The sequence below is a fragment of the Mytilus trossulus genome, chromosome 11 (assembly GCF_036588685.1).
Source record: "Mytilus trossulus isolate FHL-02 chromosome 11, PNRI_Mtr1.1.1.hap1, whole genome shotgun sequence".
Lineage (NCBI taxonomy): Eukaryota > Metazoa > Mollusca > Bivalvia > Mytilida > Mytilidae > Mytilus > Mytilus trossulus.
Genome location: NC_086383.1, coordinates 51961304 through 51982796, shown reverse-complemented (window position 1 = coordinate 51982796; position 21493 = coordinate 51961304). Strand labels below are relative to the sequence as shown.

Here is a 21493-nt window from a genome sequence, read left to right as displayed (position 1 = left end):
ACAACATGATCATATAATCAAAATTAAAAACAATTTGATAGTAATATTTAAATAAATAACTTTAAATGGCATTAACAATTACTAAGTAGATGTATTCATGTATGTTGTTGAATTATGCTGAAAGTATTCACTAGTTCATATGACTGGAAAAAACTGATCAATATTTCAGATTTTACAAAACAGACTAGACAAATTGCAAGATAGCAATTATGGAAGAGTCACAGTTGAAAAAAACATAAAATCTATGAAAACAGCTAACAGCTAACAGCTACTCAACATTTTTTGTTAATCCATTTAATATTTGTTGTCTTGATTTTAAACTACCAGTAAGCTTTAGATATTTAAATATAGAAATAACCGAACGGCACACAGTAATTTCAACAATTTTATTTTTGGTATTTGTGTTTTATTCAGATGTAGTAGTGGAAGAAACAACAGTGAACAAAGAATGAGAGTCATCTTTTTAAGGTGGTACCTAACACTACAGGGAGATTACTCTGTAAAGTCAGCTTAACGTTTTAATTACGTTGTGTTGTAAAAGGAATATTAGCTTCTCAATGATCACAATTGGTGTTTGTCAAATTGCTATATGGAATAGGATCCCAGTTAGGGGAACCAGTCCGGTATCCACGAATGTAGTTCTTAAAAACTTCAGGCCTCTACAATAAAGTTTTTTTCAACTTGTCCAGTAGGACAAGTACATACCAAAACTTACTTGTCCGAATGAAATTGTTACTTGTCCAATTTTTTTTACTAAAAATAACCATTTTACATCTTAAGTTGATTAAAGGAACAAAACGAATTTAAACAATAGAACAGAATTTGATGTTTTTCTTTTGAAATACATTTTAAAAATATGAGTCAAGTACAACTGAATCTAGTCATGTCACAGGACTTAGGTTCTAGTTTTCATCAATGCTAGTCTCATCAGACTCTGCACATGAAGCACCATCTGATAGGCCTGTACACTCATTTGACATTTGTATCCTATATTTTTTTAAGTTGAAAAAAGTGTATTCAAATACAATCAATGAAAGAAGATAAGGTCTGATTGCCAATGAGACAACTCTCAGCAAGAGACCAAAATGACACAGAAATTTACAACTACCGGTATATGTCACTATATTGCAAGTATTGTTTTTTTCTACTTATGATCAAATATGATTTTGTGAATTTTATGGTAAATAAAGAAAAATATTTTTGTGAAAAAATTACTGGTATGATATGTATTATAAGGAACAGAATAAGGTACTGATTTGTTTTGGTCCCGAAATGTCTCCTGCTTTGCCAAACTGTCTATCAATCATGTCTACTAAATATGTCTCCTACGGTGCCAAACTGTCTATTAAACTTGGAGCTAAACCTGTCGAGGTGACGAACTGTCCTGTAAAGTTACCTTATCTACGAAGCGCATCACTGATTCAGATAAGTTAGACTGGTTTCCGAGAATAGTATACCTTTTACCTTTTAAAATGTACCTGACAAAGAACCAGTTAAAAATTATCGATTTCAAATAGAAAAAGAAGAAAAAAAGGTTTTGCATTTGAATAAACAGAATACAGACACATGTCAAATTAATATTTGTTTTCTTGTTTTTTGTTTATAATTACTTTGTTCATCAAAGTTGGATTATTAAAATTTATTTTTTGCAAAATAATTGAACTTGTCCCGACGGACAAGCTTGATACAGCTTTTACTTGTTCGACCTTTTTTCCCTCTGGTACCAGACAATCGGACAAGCGTTATTGTCGCGGCCTGATTTTTTGTTTTAAATTGTGTAGTGTTATTATTTCACTAGTTCTGTAACTGAATGTAGATTTATTTGAAAGGGTAGGCTTTCTAGTTTGAATTTCTGTAAAAATTTTGATTGATTTAAATGTAATCTGGTGTCAGTACATAGAGTAAATTGCCTAAATTCTAGCCTTTATTCTTCCCCGGAAGTAGACAGACTGACCCAGCTGTTGTCAATAAAAACAAAATTTTGCAACGGAATGCCGGTCATGAGGCACTGAGATTGTACTTAGACACTTCAAAATGAATGCCTAACATGAACCAAAAGTCCCAAGGTGGCTATCAAAATTTTTTATTGAACAGGACCCTATGTATTTACTATGATTTTCAATGCGTTCCAATAGGGCAAATAATTGGGTCCCCATTCCTGTCAGAGAGCATGTTTTGAACACTTCAACCTGTAATTGTAAGCTCATTTTTTAAGTTTCATGGATGATATTTGGCTACAGGCTTCAAAATTAAATAAGGCAAACAATGGTGTAATTATTTTTAAAATTTGAATTAAACTTTTTAAATTAAATTGAAATTTAAATTTTGAAATTTAAAAAAGTTTGTTTTTCAATTTAAAGTTTTAAAGGGGGGTCACAGAAAGGTCATTTTGTCTGTAATATGTATTCCTACACTTGTAAGTTAAAATGGAGGGATTTTTGAACAAACATCAGCAAACAGTATCAGAAAGAGCCATAGCTAGGGCAAGAAATAATAAATGTGTTATATAGGATCAGGGAAGAGTGAAAGATGGAAAATATGGGCTTATTTCTTTCTAATATATTATTTCTGGGACCTGGAAAAAGAAAAGAAACCCATACTAGTTTCAGTTTTAGGTTTTTTAACAAGTTTTTGATAAATTGTGACTATTAAATAAATCATTTAAGTGCCACAGTTCAGTTATGAAAGTTGTGTGCGAATCCAGCTCACATTTATTTAGAGCCGCATCACACAAATAACCACATATTATTGTGTAAAATCAGAAACACTTGCCAGGGGCTCTATAATTTTACATTTTCGGAAGATATTTAAGGGGTGGGGCTATAATGTAGCTTATAAAAGCAATTTAAACTGAATGTAAAACAATTTTAGACTCCCTTTTAAAGATTTTGATGGTCCTTAAAAGGACCGTTAATTTTGTCTGTATCTATTTCAGCATGCGCAGTAGATGAGTGGAGCTATATCTTCCTTGGTTTTGGAACTGTTGAAGATCAGCTTCTGCTTAAGGAAACACTTAGTGCTCTTTTAACAGTTTCACTGTTTGAATTTCATTTTCATTAATGCTTCTTTCCTAAGTTTCATTTTCAAAAGTTCCTGCATTATTAACTTATCTTTGTTATCTATATTCAGGTTGGTGAACTTGGACTAAAGTACATGGATCTCAGCCACCAACAGTTTCAGTGTCCATGAGATCAAACTTATGAACTAGTGGGAAATTTAAAGATATCAAAAGTACAACAACGCACAGTACTTAGCATCAAGCGGTCAGGAAGATCAAGGATTTCCCTCCACATCTGTTAAACTATAGGAGGTGCCGCCTTGACTGGTTTTAGCTACAAGTGAGAACTTTTATGCATCTAGCCTCTTATATTGTATTTTAAATGAACTAAGCAGACTATTTGAAGACTTTGTCTCATATTTTATACCCTTGTTATGGGTATGCTTGATTTGCATATGTAATTCTTTAAAACAGAAGATTTTTTTTTTTTTAATTGAAAAAAATTATATTTTTAATTTATTTTTTAACAAGTTTTGGTTTCAACTAAATTTCCATACAAAGAATGAATTTATGTACCTTATGCAATTTACAGAATGTAAATATCTCTTGAATTAAAAAAAGTTTTGCTGATTTTTAGCATATTTTCTTCATGATTTTAAGATTTTCTCCGATCAATTTTCTGGTATTTGAGATGTTATAGATAAGGATCAATAATTCTGTAATTGTTTGATCAAATTTTTGAAACTTTGCACAATGACTACTGAGATGTATATCTTTATTTTAAAAGTGCAGTTTTAATTCTTGGGGAAAAAAAAGTCCGACAGGAATATGATCCCAGTTAGGGCAACCAGTCCGGTACCCACGAATGTAGTTCTTAAAAAAAATATATAACTTTTTTTATAAATTGTGTAGTGTTATTATTTCACTAGTTCTGTAACTGAATGTAGATTTATTTGAAAGGGTAGGCTTTCTAGTTTGAATTTCTGTAAAAATTTTGATTGATTTAAATGTAATCTGGCGTCAGTACATAGAGTAAATTGCCTAAATTCTAGCCTTTATTCTTCCCCGGAAGTAGACAGACTGACCCTGTTGTCAATAAAAACAAAATTTTGCAACGGAATGCCGGTCATGAGGCACCGAGATTGTACTTAGACACTTCAAAATGAATGCCTAACATGAACCAGAAGTCCCAAGGTGGCTATCAAAATTTTTTATTGAACAGGACCCTATGTATTGACTATGATTTTCAATGCGTTCCAATGGGGCAAATAATTGGGTCCCCGTTCCATATAACCAGTGTAATTTTTCTGACAAAACGGTTGGTTCAAAATTTTTTAAATTTTTATGTTTTTGAGTGTCAAAGTAAATACTTTGACAAAATTTTATGAAAATTAAACGAGCCAAATTTATTTTAGTGGAAGTGTTGGGTACCACCTTAATAAACATTTAACTTGAAATTGAAATAAATCTATTTTTCCTTTATTATGCATTTCAAATATGAGCATTGGGATAAACTCTAATGAGACAGCAATCCAGCAGCACAACCACAATAGCTATTTGGAGGTCTACTTAATAGTTATCAAAGGTACCAGGATTATAATTTAGTACGCCAGATGCGCGTTTCGTCTACATTAGACTCATCAGTGACGCTCATATCAAAATATTTATAAAGCCAAACAAGTACAAAGTTGAAGAGCATTGAGGATCCAAAAAGCTGTGTCAAATACGGCTAAGGTTATCTATGCCTGGGATAAGGAAATCCTTAGTTTTTAGAACAATTCAAAGTTAAGTAAAATTAAACTTCATACAAAAATGAAATTTGTGGTTTTTCAATATAAATTAAATTGAAAGTTAGCAACTCTTTGATGCGTTGGTGCAACTTGCACGGTTTCAGATTTTTTAGCTTCAGAACTTGTTTATGAATGATTTATTTATTCCACATTTAAGATGGATATGTCAATATACATGTGGAATAATTGCCAATATGACAACTGGTTTTATATGTTTTGAAATATCTTCTACTCTTGTCTCATTATGTCTTTCATCCCACTTTATATTGACTTCACTCTGTGTAATTATATTGGTTTCGATGGTTACTGAGTGATATTACATTATGTAAGTCATTTTTCTTTAATTTCTTGTATGTTTTTATTAAATATTATTCTTTTAAAGAGTCATTAAAATTGAGAATGGAAATGGGGAATGCATTTAAAATGATATGCATTGCTCAGAAATTTCCTTGGTAGGAAAAATTGTTATTTTCTTAACTTCAGTTTTTGCTGATACATGATGTTGGGCTACTGCCACAACCTTGTTCATGCTCTGTACTGTCCTAAAATAATCTAATAATTATTCAAAAGTGATTCATTATATGTATTAGAAATTACTTAGGTATATCAAAATGGCAATATGCCAATTATTTAGCTTATTGCCATATGACCGAAAAGAGTAGATTCTTCCAGAGAAGAAAATGCGCCAAAGGGGGAGATAATGTCCTTTAAAAAAATCTGCCGTACCGATGACAAGAAATAATGTAATTTGTTTACCAGGCAATAAGAATGTTTCAAATTGGTGTACACAAATAATCATCTTCTGTTAGATAAGCGAAAGCTGCAGAGTCACTACTTTTGAACTTTTGCTGTGGTCTTTAAAACAGCTTTAAGTGTTTCTAAGGAGTAGGTCTGGTAAGGGCCGATTTTGGCCTCAAATTTCAGGTTCATCTGACGAAAGATTTTGACCACTTTTTAAACCCTTAAGTGTCTATTTTATTTGAATCAATTAGTTTATGTGAAAGATTTTAACTGATTTAGTCATAAAAAACGCACCGATTCAAGCTAAAATATGAAAAATCTACCAAATATGTTGAAAAATGTCACTTTTCAGATGTTTTTTTGTCAAAAATGAAAGTGGCCGCATCCGTGTTCATCCTCAACCTTTATATATGTTATGTATTATCATAAAATACAACTTACATTTCAATATTAAGGATGAACACGAATGCGGCCAATTTCGTTTTTCACGAAAACCGTCTACAATTTAACTAAAATGTTAGAATTGTGAAGATTTCAGTAATTTAGCATGACTTAATGGTGCTAGTACCCAATATATGTGCATTGTATAGTCAAAAACAGCCCATATTTATGTAGCAGAAGCATTTTACTGTCCAATAAATAACTAAAAGTTTACATTTTAACAATTTTGTAAAACAGCTATATTTTGGGGCCAAAAAGGGGTCTTACTGGACCTACTCCGTTGCATCAATTATCATGTTTTTAACCAAATTACTTTAACGTAATGACCATAGCTGTTTTCACTAAAACTGAGATATTCATATAGTTTGGCAACATATTTTTGAATGATGCGAAAGTTACCTATAGTACAACTAATCCAATGTGTGCAAATTGTCTATACAGAATCATTTTTGAAGATTTTGAAGAAAAAAAATGGATTTTTTTATAAGATCATCTATGTTCATGAGTTTTTTTACTAAAAACTAAGCCATACAAGTCTATAAAACACTCCATATTTTTAGTTTAATTTAAAGGATCATATGACTAACTATAACCTTGAGAAAAAAAATCCATTTGACCAAAAATATCTTAAACATCATTTTAGTGATGCATTATTTACTAGTTGAATACTGAGCATTTACTATATAATATTACCTCATGTGTTTTAACCAAGGGACTGATGCCTCCTTGTTCTACCAGACATATTGTGGTCTGTAGATGTCCACACTTAGCAGCCAGATGTAAAGCTGTTTCTCCATCTATCTATAATAATGCCAAATAACATGTAACTATTATGTACAATACTTTGTTATCAATATAAATAATATACAACATATCCTACAACTGACATTAAAACTTGTCTGATAAACTGGATAATGTTGTGTAATAAATAAAAACAAAATGTATATCACATGAATCAGTGGTCAAAACTGAATAAAATGACCAGTCACACTTGTATTTGTATTGTACATAAACAACATGTGTTTTTGTGGGATGTTAGCACTTCCATCAGAAATGTCATGTTAACAAAAACAATTTTTTTTCAAGAAATGTATAAAATATTTATATCAATTGATTCAGTGAAATGCACAGAGATAAATGAGATCTCACTTTATATAATTCTGGCGAGTATTTGTTGATATAATAATAAAATCTGTCTGATTAAAATGGTTCAGAATAATGATCAATTTAAAAAAAAAAACTTTTTCAAAGAAATATGAAAAATAGTTACATTTCCTGATTAAGTACGAGGAGACAAGAAAAATAAGACCCCACTTTATGTAATTATTACAAACAATAGTTGTCCATTAACAACTTTATGTTGGTTAACAGTAATGTGATCAGATTAAGTAGATAACATACATTAAAACTGTCTAATTAACAACAGGATTTAGTGTAGATCCAGTAGTAGAATCATAAATTTTAAGAAAATAATTTTTTTAAAGAAAAATGAAAAAAAGTTGTATTTTCTGATTCAGAACGATACTATGAGTAAAATGAGACCCCACTTTATATAATTATTACTAACAATATTTGTTCATTAAACCTGTCTAATTAACAACATGATTTTGTGTTGATTAAAAGTAATGTGATCAGATTTAGTAGATAACATACTGATGTGATATCTTTATTACATCTGTTCTCCAGGAGAAGTCGACACACTTCCACATGTCCTCTACTGGCAGCCAACATTAATGCTGTCCATCCAGTACCCTGGAATAATACAACTGACATCAAAACTTGTCTGATAAACTGGTCAATGTTGTGTTATAAATATAAACAGAAATAAATAATCACATTAATTAAAACTGTCTGATTATAATTAACAACAGGATTAAGTGTAGATTCAGTTTAATCATTAATTTTATAAAAGTAAATTTTTTTAAAGAAAAATGAAAAAAAGTTGCATTTTCTGATTCAAAACAATACTATGAGTAAAATGAGACCCCACTTTATATAATTATTACAAACATTAGTTGTCCTTTAAACCTGTCTAATTAACAACATGATTTTGTGTTGATTAAAAGTAATGTGATCAGATTTAGTAGATAACGTACTGATGTGATATCTTTGTTACATCTGTTCTCCAGGAGAAGTCGACACACTTCCACATATCCTTTCCAGGCAGCCAACATTAATGCTGTCCATCCATCCTCCTGGAATAATACAACTAACATCAAAACTTGTCTGATAAACTGGACAATGTTGTGTAATAAATATAAACAAAAATAAACAGTCATATTAATTAAAACTGTCTGATTAACAACAGGATTTAGTGTAGATTCAGTATAATCATTAATTTTAAGAAAAAATCTTTTTTAAAGAAAAATGAAAAAAAGTTGTATTTTCTGATTCAGAACAATACTATGAGTAAAATGAGACCCCACTTTATATGATTCTGACAAATATTTGTTGTCCATTAAACCTGTCTAATTAACAACATGATTTTGAGTTGATTAAAAGTAATGTGATCAGATTTAGTAGATAACATACATCTGTGATATCTTTGTCACATTTGTTCTCCAGGAGAAGTCGACACACTTCCACATGTCCTATAATGGCAGACAACATTAATGCTGTCCATCCATTAACCTGGAATAATACAACTGACATCAAAACTTGTCTGATAAACTGGACAATGTTGTGGAATAAATATAAACAGAAATAAGTAGTTACATCAATTAAAACTGTCTGATTAACAACAGGATTTATTGTAGATTCAGTATAATCATAAATTTAAAAAAAATATTTTTTAAAGAAAAATGAAAAAAAGTTTTATTTTCTGATTCAGAACAATACTATGAGTAAAATGAGACCCCACTTTATATGATTATTACAAATATTTGTTGTCCATTAAACCTGTCCAATTAACAACATAAATTTGTGTGTTAAAAGGATTTAGTGTAGATTCTATTTAATCATTAATTTTAATAAAATAAATCATTCAAAAAAGCATGAAAAAAGTTTTATTTCCTGATTTAGTATAACATAATGAAAACAAGACCCTTTAAATAAAGATTATTATTATTATTATTATTATTATTATTCATGCAAGTATTTGTTGTCCATTAAACATGTCTAACTAACAACAGGATTTAGTGCAGATTCAGTATAATCATTAATTTGCAAAAAAATCGAAGAAAAGTGAAAAAGAGTAGTACATGTAGTAGTATTTCCAGATTCAGAACAATTATATGAGTTAAATGGAATTACATTTTATATGAATCTAACGACTATTTGTCCTTTTTACAAGATGTTTCTACATTAGATTTTTATACATATCACTATCTGACCAAAGTTGTTAACACAACATCAAGTGAAACCCTAGTGTAAAAAATTGTTTCTTGCCAAGAAGCAAAATAAGAACTTCACCATCCATAACTCAAACAAAAAGACAAATATTTTAAAATCAAACCCTGCATCCATATTTTTCCATGAAAACTGTCTAATTAAATTCAAAATTTTGATTTAATGTTGACTCAGTATAATGACTAAGTATCAGTTTCCATACAGACCAATGGTATTTGAACAGTGCAGGTTTTATTATTGTGTGCTTTATTTTTAATACCAATGCTCTAGATAGGCCAAGGGGGAATTGTACTAAAGCAAATATGGTTTAATCTCTCCAAATTTTGTGCCTGTACCAAATCAGACGACCTGGACCATGTGTTGTGTGTTGTTATATTTGTCTATTTACTCTGAGTAGTCAGGTCCAGACCATGTGTTGTGTGTTGTTATATTTGTTTGTCTATATACTCACAGTAGTCAGGTCCAGCACATGTGTTGTGTGTTGTTATATTTGTTTGTCTATTTACTCTGAGAAGTCAGGTCAGGTACAGACCATGTGTTGTGTGTTGTTATATTTGTTTGTCTATTTACTCTGAGTAGTCAGGTCCAGACCATGTATTGTGTGTTGTTATATGTGTTTGTCTATATACTCACAGTAGTCAGGTCCAGACCATGTGTTGTGTGTTGTTATATTTGTTTGTCTATTTACTCTGAGAAGTCAGGTCAGGTACAGACCATGTGTTGTGTGTTGTTATATTTGTTTGTCTATTTACTCTGAGTAGTCAGGTCCAGACCATGTATTGTGTGTTGTTATATGTGTTTGTCTATATACTCACAGTAGTCAGGTCCAGACCATGTGTTGTGTGTTGTTATATTTGTATGTCTATTTATTCTGAGAAGTCAGGTCAGGTCCAGACTATGTGTTGTGTGTTGTTATATTTGTTTTTTTATTTACTCTCAGTAGTCAGGTCAGGTCCAGGCCATGTGTTGTTAGTTGTTATATTTGTATGTCTATTTACTCTTGAGTAGTTAGGTCAGGTCCAGACCATGTGTTGTGTGTTGTTATATTTGTTTGTCTACTTACTCTCAGTAGTCAGGTCAGGTCCAGACAATGTGTTGTGTGTTGTTATATTTGTTTATCTATTTACTCTCAGTAGTCAGGTCAGGTCCAGACAATGTGTTGTTTGTTGTTATATTTGTTTGTCTATTTACTCTGAGTAGTCAGGTCAGGTCCAGGCCATGTGTTGTTAGTTGTTATATTTGTATGTCTATTTACTATGAGTAGTTAGGTCAGGTCCAGACCATGTGTTGTGTGTTGTTATATTTGTTTGTCTATTTACTCTTTGTAGTCAGGTCAGGTCCAGACAATGTGTTGTGTGTTGTTATATTTGTTTGTCTATTTACTCTGAGTAGTCAGGTCCAGACAATGTGTTGTGTGTTGTTATATTTGTTTGTCTACTTACTCTCAGTAGTCAGGTCAGGTCCAGACAATGTGTTGTGTGTTGTTATATTTGTTTATCTATTTACTCTCAGTAGTCAGGTCAGGTCCAGACAATGTGTTGTTTGTTGTTATATTTGTTTGTCTATTTACTCTGAGTAGTCAGGTCAGGTCCAGGCCATGTGTTTTTAGTTGTTATATCTGTTTTTCTATTTACTATGAGTAGTTAGGTCAGGTCCAGACCATGTGTTGTGTGTTGTTATATTTGTTTGTCTATTTACTCTTTGTAGTCAGGTCAGGTCCAGACAATGTGTTGTGTGTTGTTATATTTGTTTGTCTATTTACTCTGAGTAGTCAGGTCCAGACAATGTGTTGTTTGGTGTTATATTTGTTTGTCTATTTACTCTGAGTAGTCAGGTCAGGTCCAGGCCATGTGTTGTTAGTTGTTATATTTATTTGTCTATTTACTCTCAGTAGTCAGGTCAGGTCCAGACAATGTATTGTTTGTTGTTATATTTGGTTGTCTATTTACTCTTGAGTAGTCAGGTCCAGACCATGTGTTGTTTGTTATATTTGTTTGTCTATTTACTCTGAGTAGTCAGGTCCAGACAATGTGTTGTTAGTTGTTATATTTGGTTGTCTATTTACTCTTGAGTAGTCAGGTCCAGACCATGTGTTGTTTGTTATATTTGTTTGTCTACTTACTATTAGTATTCAGGTCCAGACCATGTGTTGTTTGTTGTTATTTTTGTTCGTCTATTTACTCTGAGTAGTCAGGTCAGGTCCAGACCATGTGTTGTGTGTTGTTATATTTGGTTGTCTATTTACTATCTATAGTCAGGTCCAGACCATGTGTTGTGTGTTGTTATATTTGTCTATTTACTCTGAGTAGTCAGGGTCAGACCATGTGTTGTGTGTTGTTATATTTGTCTATTCACTCTTAGTAGTCAGGGTCAGACCATGTGTTTGGTTGTTATATTTGTTTGTTTATTTACTCTGAGTAGTCAGGTCTGGTCCAGACCATGTGTCGTGTGTTGTTATATTTGTTTGTGTATTACTCTGAGTAGCCAGGTCCAGACCTTGGTTGTGTGTTGTTATAATTGTTTATTTACTCTCAGTAGTCAGGTCCAGCCCATGTGTTGTGTGTTGTTATATTTGTCTATTTACTCTGAGTAGCTAGTCTCAGACCATGTGTTTGGTTGTTATATTTGTTTGTCTATTTACTCTGAGTAGTCAGGTCCAGACCATGTGTTTGGTTGTTATATTTGTTTGTCTATTTACTCTGAGTAGTCAGGTTCAGACCATGTGTTGTTTGTTGTTATTTTTGTTTGTCTATTTATTCTGAGTAGTCAGGTCAGGTCCAGACCATGTGTTGTGTGTTGTTATATTTGGTTGTCTATTTACTCTGAGTAGTCAGGTCCAGACCATGTGTTGTTTGTTATATTTGTTTGTCTATTTACTCTGAGTAGTCAGGTCCAGACCATATGTTGTTAGTTGTTGTATTTTGTTTGTCTATTTACTATCTATAGTAAGGTCCAGACCATGTGTTGTGTGTTGTTATATTTGTCTATTTACTCTGAGTAATAAGGGTCAGACCATGTGTTGTGTTGTTTTATTTGTCTATTTACTCTTAGTAGTCAGGGTCAGACCATGTGTTTGGTTGTTATATTTATATTTGTTTGTCTATTTACTCTGAGTAGTCAGGTCCAGACCATGTGTTGTGTGTTGTTATATTTGTTTGTCTATTTACTCTGAGTAGTCAGGTCCAGACCATGTGTTGTTTGTTGTTATATTTGTTTGTTTATTTACTCTGAGTAGTCAGGTCAGGTCCAGACCATGTGTTGTGTGTTGTTATATTTGTTTGTCTATTTACTCTGAGTAGTCAGGTCCAGACCTTGGTTGTGTGTTGTTATATTTGTCTATTTACTCTGAGTAGCTAGTCTCAGACCATGTGTTTGGTTGTTATATTTGTTTGTCTATTTACTCTGAGTAGTAAGGTCCAGTCCATGTATTGTGTGTTGTTATATTTGTTGTCTATTTACTCTGAGTTGTCAGGTGCAGAACATATGTTAGTATTAATTTGTCATTCTATGCCATAAACTTGATGCTCCGCAGGGCGCAGCTTTATACGACCGTGGAGGTCGAACCCTGAACAGTGGGGGCAAGTATTGACACAACATTTAAGCTTTACCAGCTCTGAATTTGGATTGTGATTAAATAGATGACACAACATAGGTTTCTGACACAGAATGAATGTGGTCTAAGAACTTTAACTTAAAAAGTTATAAAAATTATAATTAGACATTTTCATATTATGTCCAATATTCAAAATGGTTAAATTCAGCATATCATAGAACCCCAAGAATTCAATTTTGGTGAAATAAAATAATTTTCAATTTTAGACCCTTAAGACCTCAATGTGGACAAATTTGATAACCAGGCCCAAATATTAAAAATCTAAATACATTAGGGTTAGAATCAGCATATTGAAGAACCCCATATATTGAATTTTTGGACCCTGATTTGGACCAACTTGAAAACTGGGCCCATAATCAAAATCATGTTTAGATTCAGCATATCAAGAACCCCAAGAATTCAATGTTTGTTAAAATTAAACTAAGTTTAATTTTCGACCCTTTGGACCTTAATGTAGACCAATTTGAGAACAGGACCAAAAATTAAGAATCTATATACACGGTTATATTTGGCATATCAAAGAACCCCAATAATTCATTTTTTGATGAAATCTAACAAAGTTTAATTTTGGACCCTTTTGGCCCCTCATTCCAGAACTGTTAGGACCAAAACTCCCAAAATCAATCCCAACCTTCCTTTTGTGATCATAAACTGTGATAAAATTTCATAGATTTCTATTTACTTATACTAAAGTTATTGTGCAAAAAACAAGAAAAATGCTTATTTGGGACCTTGTGTGGCCCCTAATACCTAAACGGTTGGGACCAAAACTCCTTAAATGAATCCCAACCATCCTTTGATGGTCATAAACCTTGTATTTAAATTTCATAGATTTCTTTTTACTTATACTAAAGTTATAGTGCGAAAACCAAATGTATTCGGATGACGACGACGACGACGCCAACGTCATACCAATATACGACAAATTTTTTTTAAATTTTGGCAGTCATATAAAAATGGTATGTTTCACATTTAGTGCAGTACTCTGATTACATGTATGTTTCAGTGGTGTGTCATGATCTGTCTCATTTTCTGTGTGGAACATCAGTGGTGTGTCATGATGTGTCGCATGTTTTGTGATGAACATCAGTGTTGTGTCATGATGTGTCATGTTCTGTGTTGAACATCAGTGTTGTGTCCTTATATGTGTCATGTTCTGTGTTGAACATGAGTGTTGTGTCATGTGTCTCATGTTCTGTGTTGAACATCAATGTTGTGTCATGATGTGTCTCGTGTTCTGTGTTGAACATCAGTGTTGTGTCATGATGTGTCTCATGTTCTGTGATGAACACCAGTGTTTTGCCATGATGTGTATCGTGTTCTGTGTTGAACATCAGTGTTGTGTCATGATGTGTCATGTTCTGTGTTGAACATCAGTGTTGTGTCCTAATATGTGTCATGTTCTGTGTTGAACATCAGTGTCCTGTCATGTTGTCTCATGATGTGTCTTGTGTTCTGTGTTGAAAATCAGTGTTGTGTCATGTGTATTGTGTTCTGTGTTGAACATCAGTGTTGTGTCATGATGTGTTTCATGTTCTGTGTTGAACATCAGTGTTGTGTCATGATGCCTCATGTATTGTGTTAAACACCATGGTTGTGTCATGATGTGTCTCATGTTCTGTGTTGAACATCAATGTTGTGTCATGATGTGGCTCATTTATTGTTATGAACAACAGTTATGTTATGATGTAGCTCGTGTTCTATGTTGATCTTCGATGTTCTGTATTTTATGTGGCTCTTGTTGTGTTGAACATCAGTGTTGTGTCATGATGTCATATTTTGTGGTGAACACCAGTGTTGTGTCAAGATGTGGCTCATGTATTGTGTTGAACATCATTGTTGTGTCATGATGTGACTCACGTTTTGTGTTGAACATAACTGTAGTGTCCTGTTATCTTACATGTTCTGTGTTTTACACCAGTGTTGTGTCATGATGTGTCTCATGTTCTGTGTTGAAAATCAGTGTTAAGTCATAATGTATCATGTTTTGTGTTGAACACCATTGTTGTGTCATGATAAGTTTACCTACTATGTTACAAATTTACCTACTTGATATTCAATGTTACAAGTTTACCTATTTGATATTCAATGTTACAAGTTTACCTATTTCATATTCAATGTTACAAGTTTACCTATTTGATATTCAATGTTACAAGTTTACCTACTTTAAAATCAATGTTTGCTCCATTTGCTAGGCAGAGCTTCAATTCTTCTACTCTTCCATTTTTAGCAGCTTCAATGAGTTTCTGTAAGTAAGAAACAGAGTTTATATTTAACAGAATGTAAAGAGTGTAGTAACTGAAATGTTTTTCTAGCTAATGCCAGAAAATAACTATACTTTAGAATGACTGATTTTGATTGCTTAATACAAGGGAGACATTGTAGTCTTTGGTATACAATAATGTGACAAATAATAGTTGGGGGGAGGGGGGGAATTGAAAGTGGCGAAAAATATAGTTTTGTCAAAAGAGGTAGTGAAAAAGAAAATAGACCCAGGGGAAACCCTGCTTATGATTACATTGTATACTGTTCCTAAGTTTTGAAGAAGAAAAATTATTTTTTAAAAACATTTCATTCTCACATAAAAAAGTTAATCTGAGTGAAAATTGTGTTTCAATATTTTCAATAAAAAAGTCAACAAATATAATGCTGGCAGTGTTCCAGCTAGGTTTTCAAAAGGGCAGGGTGCCAATCCTGAAAAAGGGCATTTAACGCGCGATATGATAATATCAAAAGGGCATATTTTAATAAAAGATGTTAATCAAACATTTGTGTTTATTCGTTGAATCACAGGTTATACAAGAACAACATCTTTAGCCCATATAGAACTCTATCTTTCTACTTTTAAGGCTGAAAAACTGGTCAAGCAGCTTGTCACACAAGTTTTTGATTATTGCTTGGCACAGTTGAACTTTATATGCAGTGTGTTTTGAAAGGAGATCTGTTTCATACTGTTTCTATGGTCTACCACATTTTACCAGTTTCACCTTTCTACCCCTGCTGTGCTTGATGGCAATACAGCACAAAACAGCTGTACTCAGTAAATTCACAATTTTAGGATATAAAGCAACAGTGAAAAATAGTATCAAAAATAAAGAATACAGAAAAAGATGACCAAGGCACCCTACCAACACTGCTACTAAGACCCTCTTTAACTTTTCCCATAACTCAAAATAAATACCTAAACATATATATTCTTAAGCAAGAAGTATGGAGACACATTTTAGAATATGTAAATGGGTTACTCAATGCTAGGAAAAAAATCAGATTGAGTTATCTTTCTTTATTCGGGTGTGCTCCTTCTTTGGAGGATTATAAACAGTACGTAAATATGATGTAAATATGATCACAATATGGCGGCCGATTTTGTTATTTTCGTATCAAAAATGAAGGCAGTCAATGACAAATACGTCTGAATTTTCTGTTTATTTTACAGAAAACAAGTAAAACAATGCCTTCAACGAGTTTATAATGGTTTTCCAACTTTCTGTCATTACGTTTCTTCCATGAAACTACGGTAATCATCGCAAATTGTGCCCAAGTTGTTGTATGCACATTTCTTCAAAGATAATAAGTCATAAACTTTTCCCTAGGTAAAATTTCGTAATAAGCGTATCATATCAAAACGCAAATTAATATGCAATCGATCTTCAAAAAAGGCAGGGCGCCCTGGAAACTGTAAAAAGGGCACAGGGCGCCACTCGGAAAAGGGCGGGCGCCGTACCCTCTGAAAACGGCCTAGCTGGAACACTGGCTGTATTGCACGAGTTATAATGGTTACAGTATTGTGTCATAAAAAAGCTTCTGTCCAAGTTTCTTAAAATTCCATGAAGGTTTGACAAAAAAAATTGATGTCTAAAAAAAAATTTAACAACAGAATTAACCTTAATGTTGACACCGTCAAGGAAATCTAGGATCACATTGTGTCGCTTTCACGACATAAATGTTGCAGGCTAAAAAAAATCACTCGACTGTTTGACATTAAAGAAGAAAACATCTTACCTCATTCCAATCTTCCATAGTTCCTAAAATAGAAAAATTAATATATAAATCTGTTGAGTAATAATTGCCAGGCGAATTGTTTCTGCTAATTGAAAATTATCACTAACCACAACTCTGAAATGGTAAATACTGAAATGAGTGATACTGAGCCTCACCTTTGTTTAGTGCTCATTGACTTAATACTGTTGGCAATATTGTGGGAATTATGATGTGTTTTACCTATTTTATATAGGCTTGATGTCAGTGTGGGATGTAGCCTTAGCACTCAATTTAGATGAAGGAACGTTTAACAGTATGACTGTGTTCTGCTTTCTATATTACGTTTATAGCTGATTTAGCTCCAGCAGATACCTCACATGTATTGTTATCCTTTACCCCAAGTTTACACGTAAGTTATACCAATCTTTTTTTGAAGGAAAATAATTTTGCAATGATGTCATAATGTTCTCTGATGTGTGTGTCTTGTTAACTATAAAGTATTGGTCTTGGGTATTTTGTTGATTATCTGCCCTTTAAGAGTTTGAATATTTTACAGTTGAAACTAATTTCAGAAACCAATTTCAGTAGTAATTAAATGATCCTATATAGTTCACATATGATTTACACTTACCTATAATAACAGCCATGACTTGACAGAGATCAAATGCACTGGACACTTACCTATAACACCACCTTGACAGGAAAGGGAACAACTTGACTGGACAGGGATCAAATAAATACTGATGACAGATGCTTTAAATGAGAATATAAATGTTGCTATTTCAGGTTTAAATAAGAATATGTTATAAAGATGCTTGTTTATTGGTTGATTCTATTTTGACCTCTTTTATTGATTGGTTGCTGTCTCATTGATATAGACCCCTAAACCTTCACTATTCAGAGCTCTAGATAAGCTGCATATTTGCACGATTAAGAAATGAAAACAATTGAAACCCCAATTCAACTGACAATTGCATGGTTCAAAAACCCAATTCATGCAAAGGAAAACCCAATTATATGTCAAAACTATGTGTTCTCAACCCTATGTGTTGCTATTGTGAGTGTTATTTACCATTATCTATAAATTGTTGTGCGTAAATCTATTTTTGTAATGTAATATTCATGATATTAGTCGTGCTTCTTTCGTTCTAGAAATAGACTCCTGAGTATGTTTACATCAAATGTCTGATCTAGGTCTTTGTTAGAAGAAATTATCAGTTACCCAAAGCTGTATCCCTGATAAACATAAGGAACCAGTTTATAAAATTTTCTTTAGCAGACCATGAGTCTGAGGGGCAGGGAAAAATCATTGCCAAGTAACAAAGTCGTATATTTTGTTGATCTACAGTCAGAGCTCAGACATAAACAAGTCGATTTTTGTTTTTGACTTAAAGAAGTCAAAACATGTATTTATTATAAAAATGTGTTTTCAATTTTAGACTTATCTAAGTCAGAAAATGACAGACTTGTTTAGTTCTATTTATCTTGTTGAAAAAACTAAATTTTACTTGGTGGCCAAAGTACACCACCTATGACAGCAAACACCTGTTTGAGAGTTCACAAGGACTTGAGCCATCTATATATATTTAATTATCTAATTGAACATCCTTACTAAACACAGATGTTTTACCTCATTAAGTGTGGTTCCAGGTGGTTGCATTGTAAAGTTAATTAACATTATCTCCGATTTTTTAGACTCTCATTTATATTTTTCCTTAGAAGACAAAGCATTGTCTTTCAATGTTGTCATTATTTGATTTAGATGTATGACCTTTTTATAAATATGCGTGGGTCTTGAAGTGAACCAATTTTGATAACTTATCGACTTGTAGGAGTTGATATTTGCAACTTTTGGATTCTGGTCAATTATTTCTTGCTTAACAATATTTGACTTATTAAAGTCGTATTTTGTCTTGCATTTAAGGGAGAAAAATCCTAAAACTTACAAATTTAGACCTCTATGAGTTAAAGCAGATTCAGACTTATTTATGTCTGAGCTCTGAATGATCTATTTGACAACAGACCGCTGTGCAGAAGCAAGAAAGTAAGCAAGTCACATTATTAATTCTTTTATGAAGAAAAAAACTATATATGTCACATTTTAGACGAAACCATCGACGGTGTCCTTTCTTTCTTTGATGAAAGTAGTACTAAATTTAAACAAAGACAGTCAGTGTCAGATAAGACATTCATTATATATAAGAAGATGTGGTATGAGTGCCAATGAGACAACTCTCCATCCAAGTCACAATTTGTAAAAGTAAACCATTATAGGTCAAAGAGCGGCCTTCAACATGGAGCCCACTTAGCTCACACCGAACAGCAAGGTATAAAGGGCCCAAAAAGTGACAAGTGTAAAACTATTCAAACAGGAAAACCAACAGTCTAATCTATATAAAACACAAGAAACGAGAAACATTTATGAACCACATCAACAAACAACACATCCTGAACATCAGGACAGGTACAAACAAATGCAGCCGGTTTAAACGATTTAATAGGCGCCAACCTTCAGCCTCACTTGAAACAATAGTGTATAAACATCCAAACATATAAAGACAAACTATAAAATATCAATTGAAATAGCTTAACTCAATCAATTGCCTGGAAAGGAAAGAACCCTGGTCCCATAGCTAAATAAAATCTATTAAAGGCGTGTCTCACATATATATTGTTCTGAATGTAGGTCTACCGCAAGTCGCTGAGAAAACAAAATAACATGTGTTTGGGGCTAAAAAGGGACCCCAAATATTCAGCTGTCAGCAGTGACAAGACAAAATGAGAGTTATATCAGGTTGAAATAATGATAACATGCTATGAAGATGCTTGTGTATTTATTGTTTGATACCATTTTGACCTCTTTCATTGATTGGTTGCTGTCTCGCTGATATATACCCCTAAACCTTCAATCATACAGGATGCATTCTTTGTTTTTAGTGTTTTCTTTACTATACAAAAACACAGGTGTTGTGATATTTTAAATGTGAAATATATCTGTTAATTAATATCTCCCCTTGTTAGAGTTAAAATTCTACATTTGCCTCTCTTTTGAAATAAAATTTCAGTAGTAAATGATCCTATATAGTTCACATATAATGTACACTTACCTATAATAGCAACTCAACTGGACAAGGATTAAAAATTGACTGCACAAGGATCGCATTGACTGGACAATGATCACAAGGACTGGACAATTCTCAAATAAATATTGATTTTAGACATAATAGATGTTCAAACTGAAAATATAAATGAAATAAAAACATGTTATAGATACACTTGTCTATTGTTAAATACCATGTTGACTTCTTTTGTTAATTGTTTGCTGTCTCATTGACATAGACTTCCCATCTTACATTCTTACAGCACAATTTTATTTCTTAGTGAACAACTCTATTTGTAATGTTTGCAATGTTTAATTAGTTTCGACATCCAAATGCAAATAATTTCGGAAGTATGTCATTTTATTTTTTGTCTCCCCTTATACAAAAGCTGCTGAATAAAACTTTTGTTTATCTTGTTCCAACAACATTAAAAACACTGGTGTAATGCTACTTAGAATGAATTCGCTAGCTCTGGATTATCTCCCATTTAAAAAAATTTACATTTAAAATTTCAATATATTTCATGTATTTCCGAGTTTCTATTGATAAAATAAATCATTAAATGTCCAATATATAAATATAATGTTCACTCACCTATAGAATGTATAGTAATTAATTATATGGACCTTGAATCAAATAAATATCAATAGCAGATCTTCAAACTGAAAATATAAAATACATGTAACTTAATTATCATGATTATATATAGCATTGCTAAAATTTCCTGAAATTGTATTTACTTGTCATGAGGCTTAAATTAAAATATTGTTTGTTTGCCCTTTACTGACCGACCATATAAATTCGTTCCGCCTGAAAATCTTTTATTTGTATTTACCAGCAAGATTTTACTTTATTTAATTTTTCGTTCCTACCAAAAATCTTATATTTGTATTTCCCGCTCAAAACTTTTTTAGCCGAATTCTCAGGTTTTATCTTTCCCGTATATGGTCTAGTCCGTTTGGTATCACGTGAGCGTTTGACATGAACACTTGCATTTAGAGTTTCAAAGCATTTGTTTGAAATTTATGTGGAAGGCTTGTAATCATGATATGATCGTTTCTGTGTCTTTATACTTGAAGAGCAGGTTGGTTTTTTTTTTAAAGTTCGTCCAATACAATCAATATCAATTTGTGTACAATCTATTTTGTAAACGGACGTTGTATCCTATGTAGGAATGGCCTTTGGTGATCAATAGATCAGGATGATTATGTTAACGATGCCTTCGAACAGCATTGAAATATTATTTATATCTGACATGAACCAAAGGTGTGTAAAGTGGAGAATATTTGGCAGTAAAATCGCCAAGTTTTTCCATACAGATCATTTATACATGCAATGTAAAATACGTGACAATTGAGTTTCAAGTCCTGGGGCATTTTTATTAAAAACACAGGCAAACACGAAAATTTAAACACTATAGGAAGTGATTGTGTGATTGAAGAGTGAAGACGTGAATCTGACTTGGAGCGAATATTTGAAA

The 21493-nt window shown here is 32.4% G+C and overlaps 1 protein-coding gene across 1 annotated transcript; it reads right to left on the bottom strand.

Annotated features, from left to right (window-relative positions):
• Window positions 1-5267: 5267 nt before the first annotated feature.
• Window positions 5268-17559, bottom strand: LOC134690151 (putative ankyrin repeat protein RF_0922). Its single transcript, XM_063550127.1, has 8 exons — window positions 17544-17559; window positions 16934-16956; window positions 15097-15177; window positions 8503-8601; window positions 8067-8165; window positions 7624-7722; window positions 6664-6771; window positions 5268-5330 (listed from the first exon to the last, which is right to left on the bottom strand). Exons 1-8 carry the CDS (start codon window positions 17557-17559, stop codon window positions 5268-5270), a joined length of 588 nt encoding a protein of 195 aa, XP_063406197.1.
• Window positions 17560-21493: the final 3934 nt, after the last annotated feature.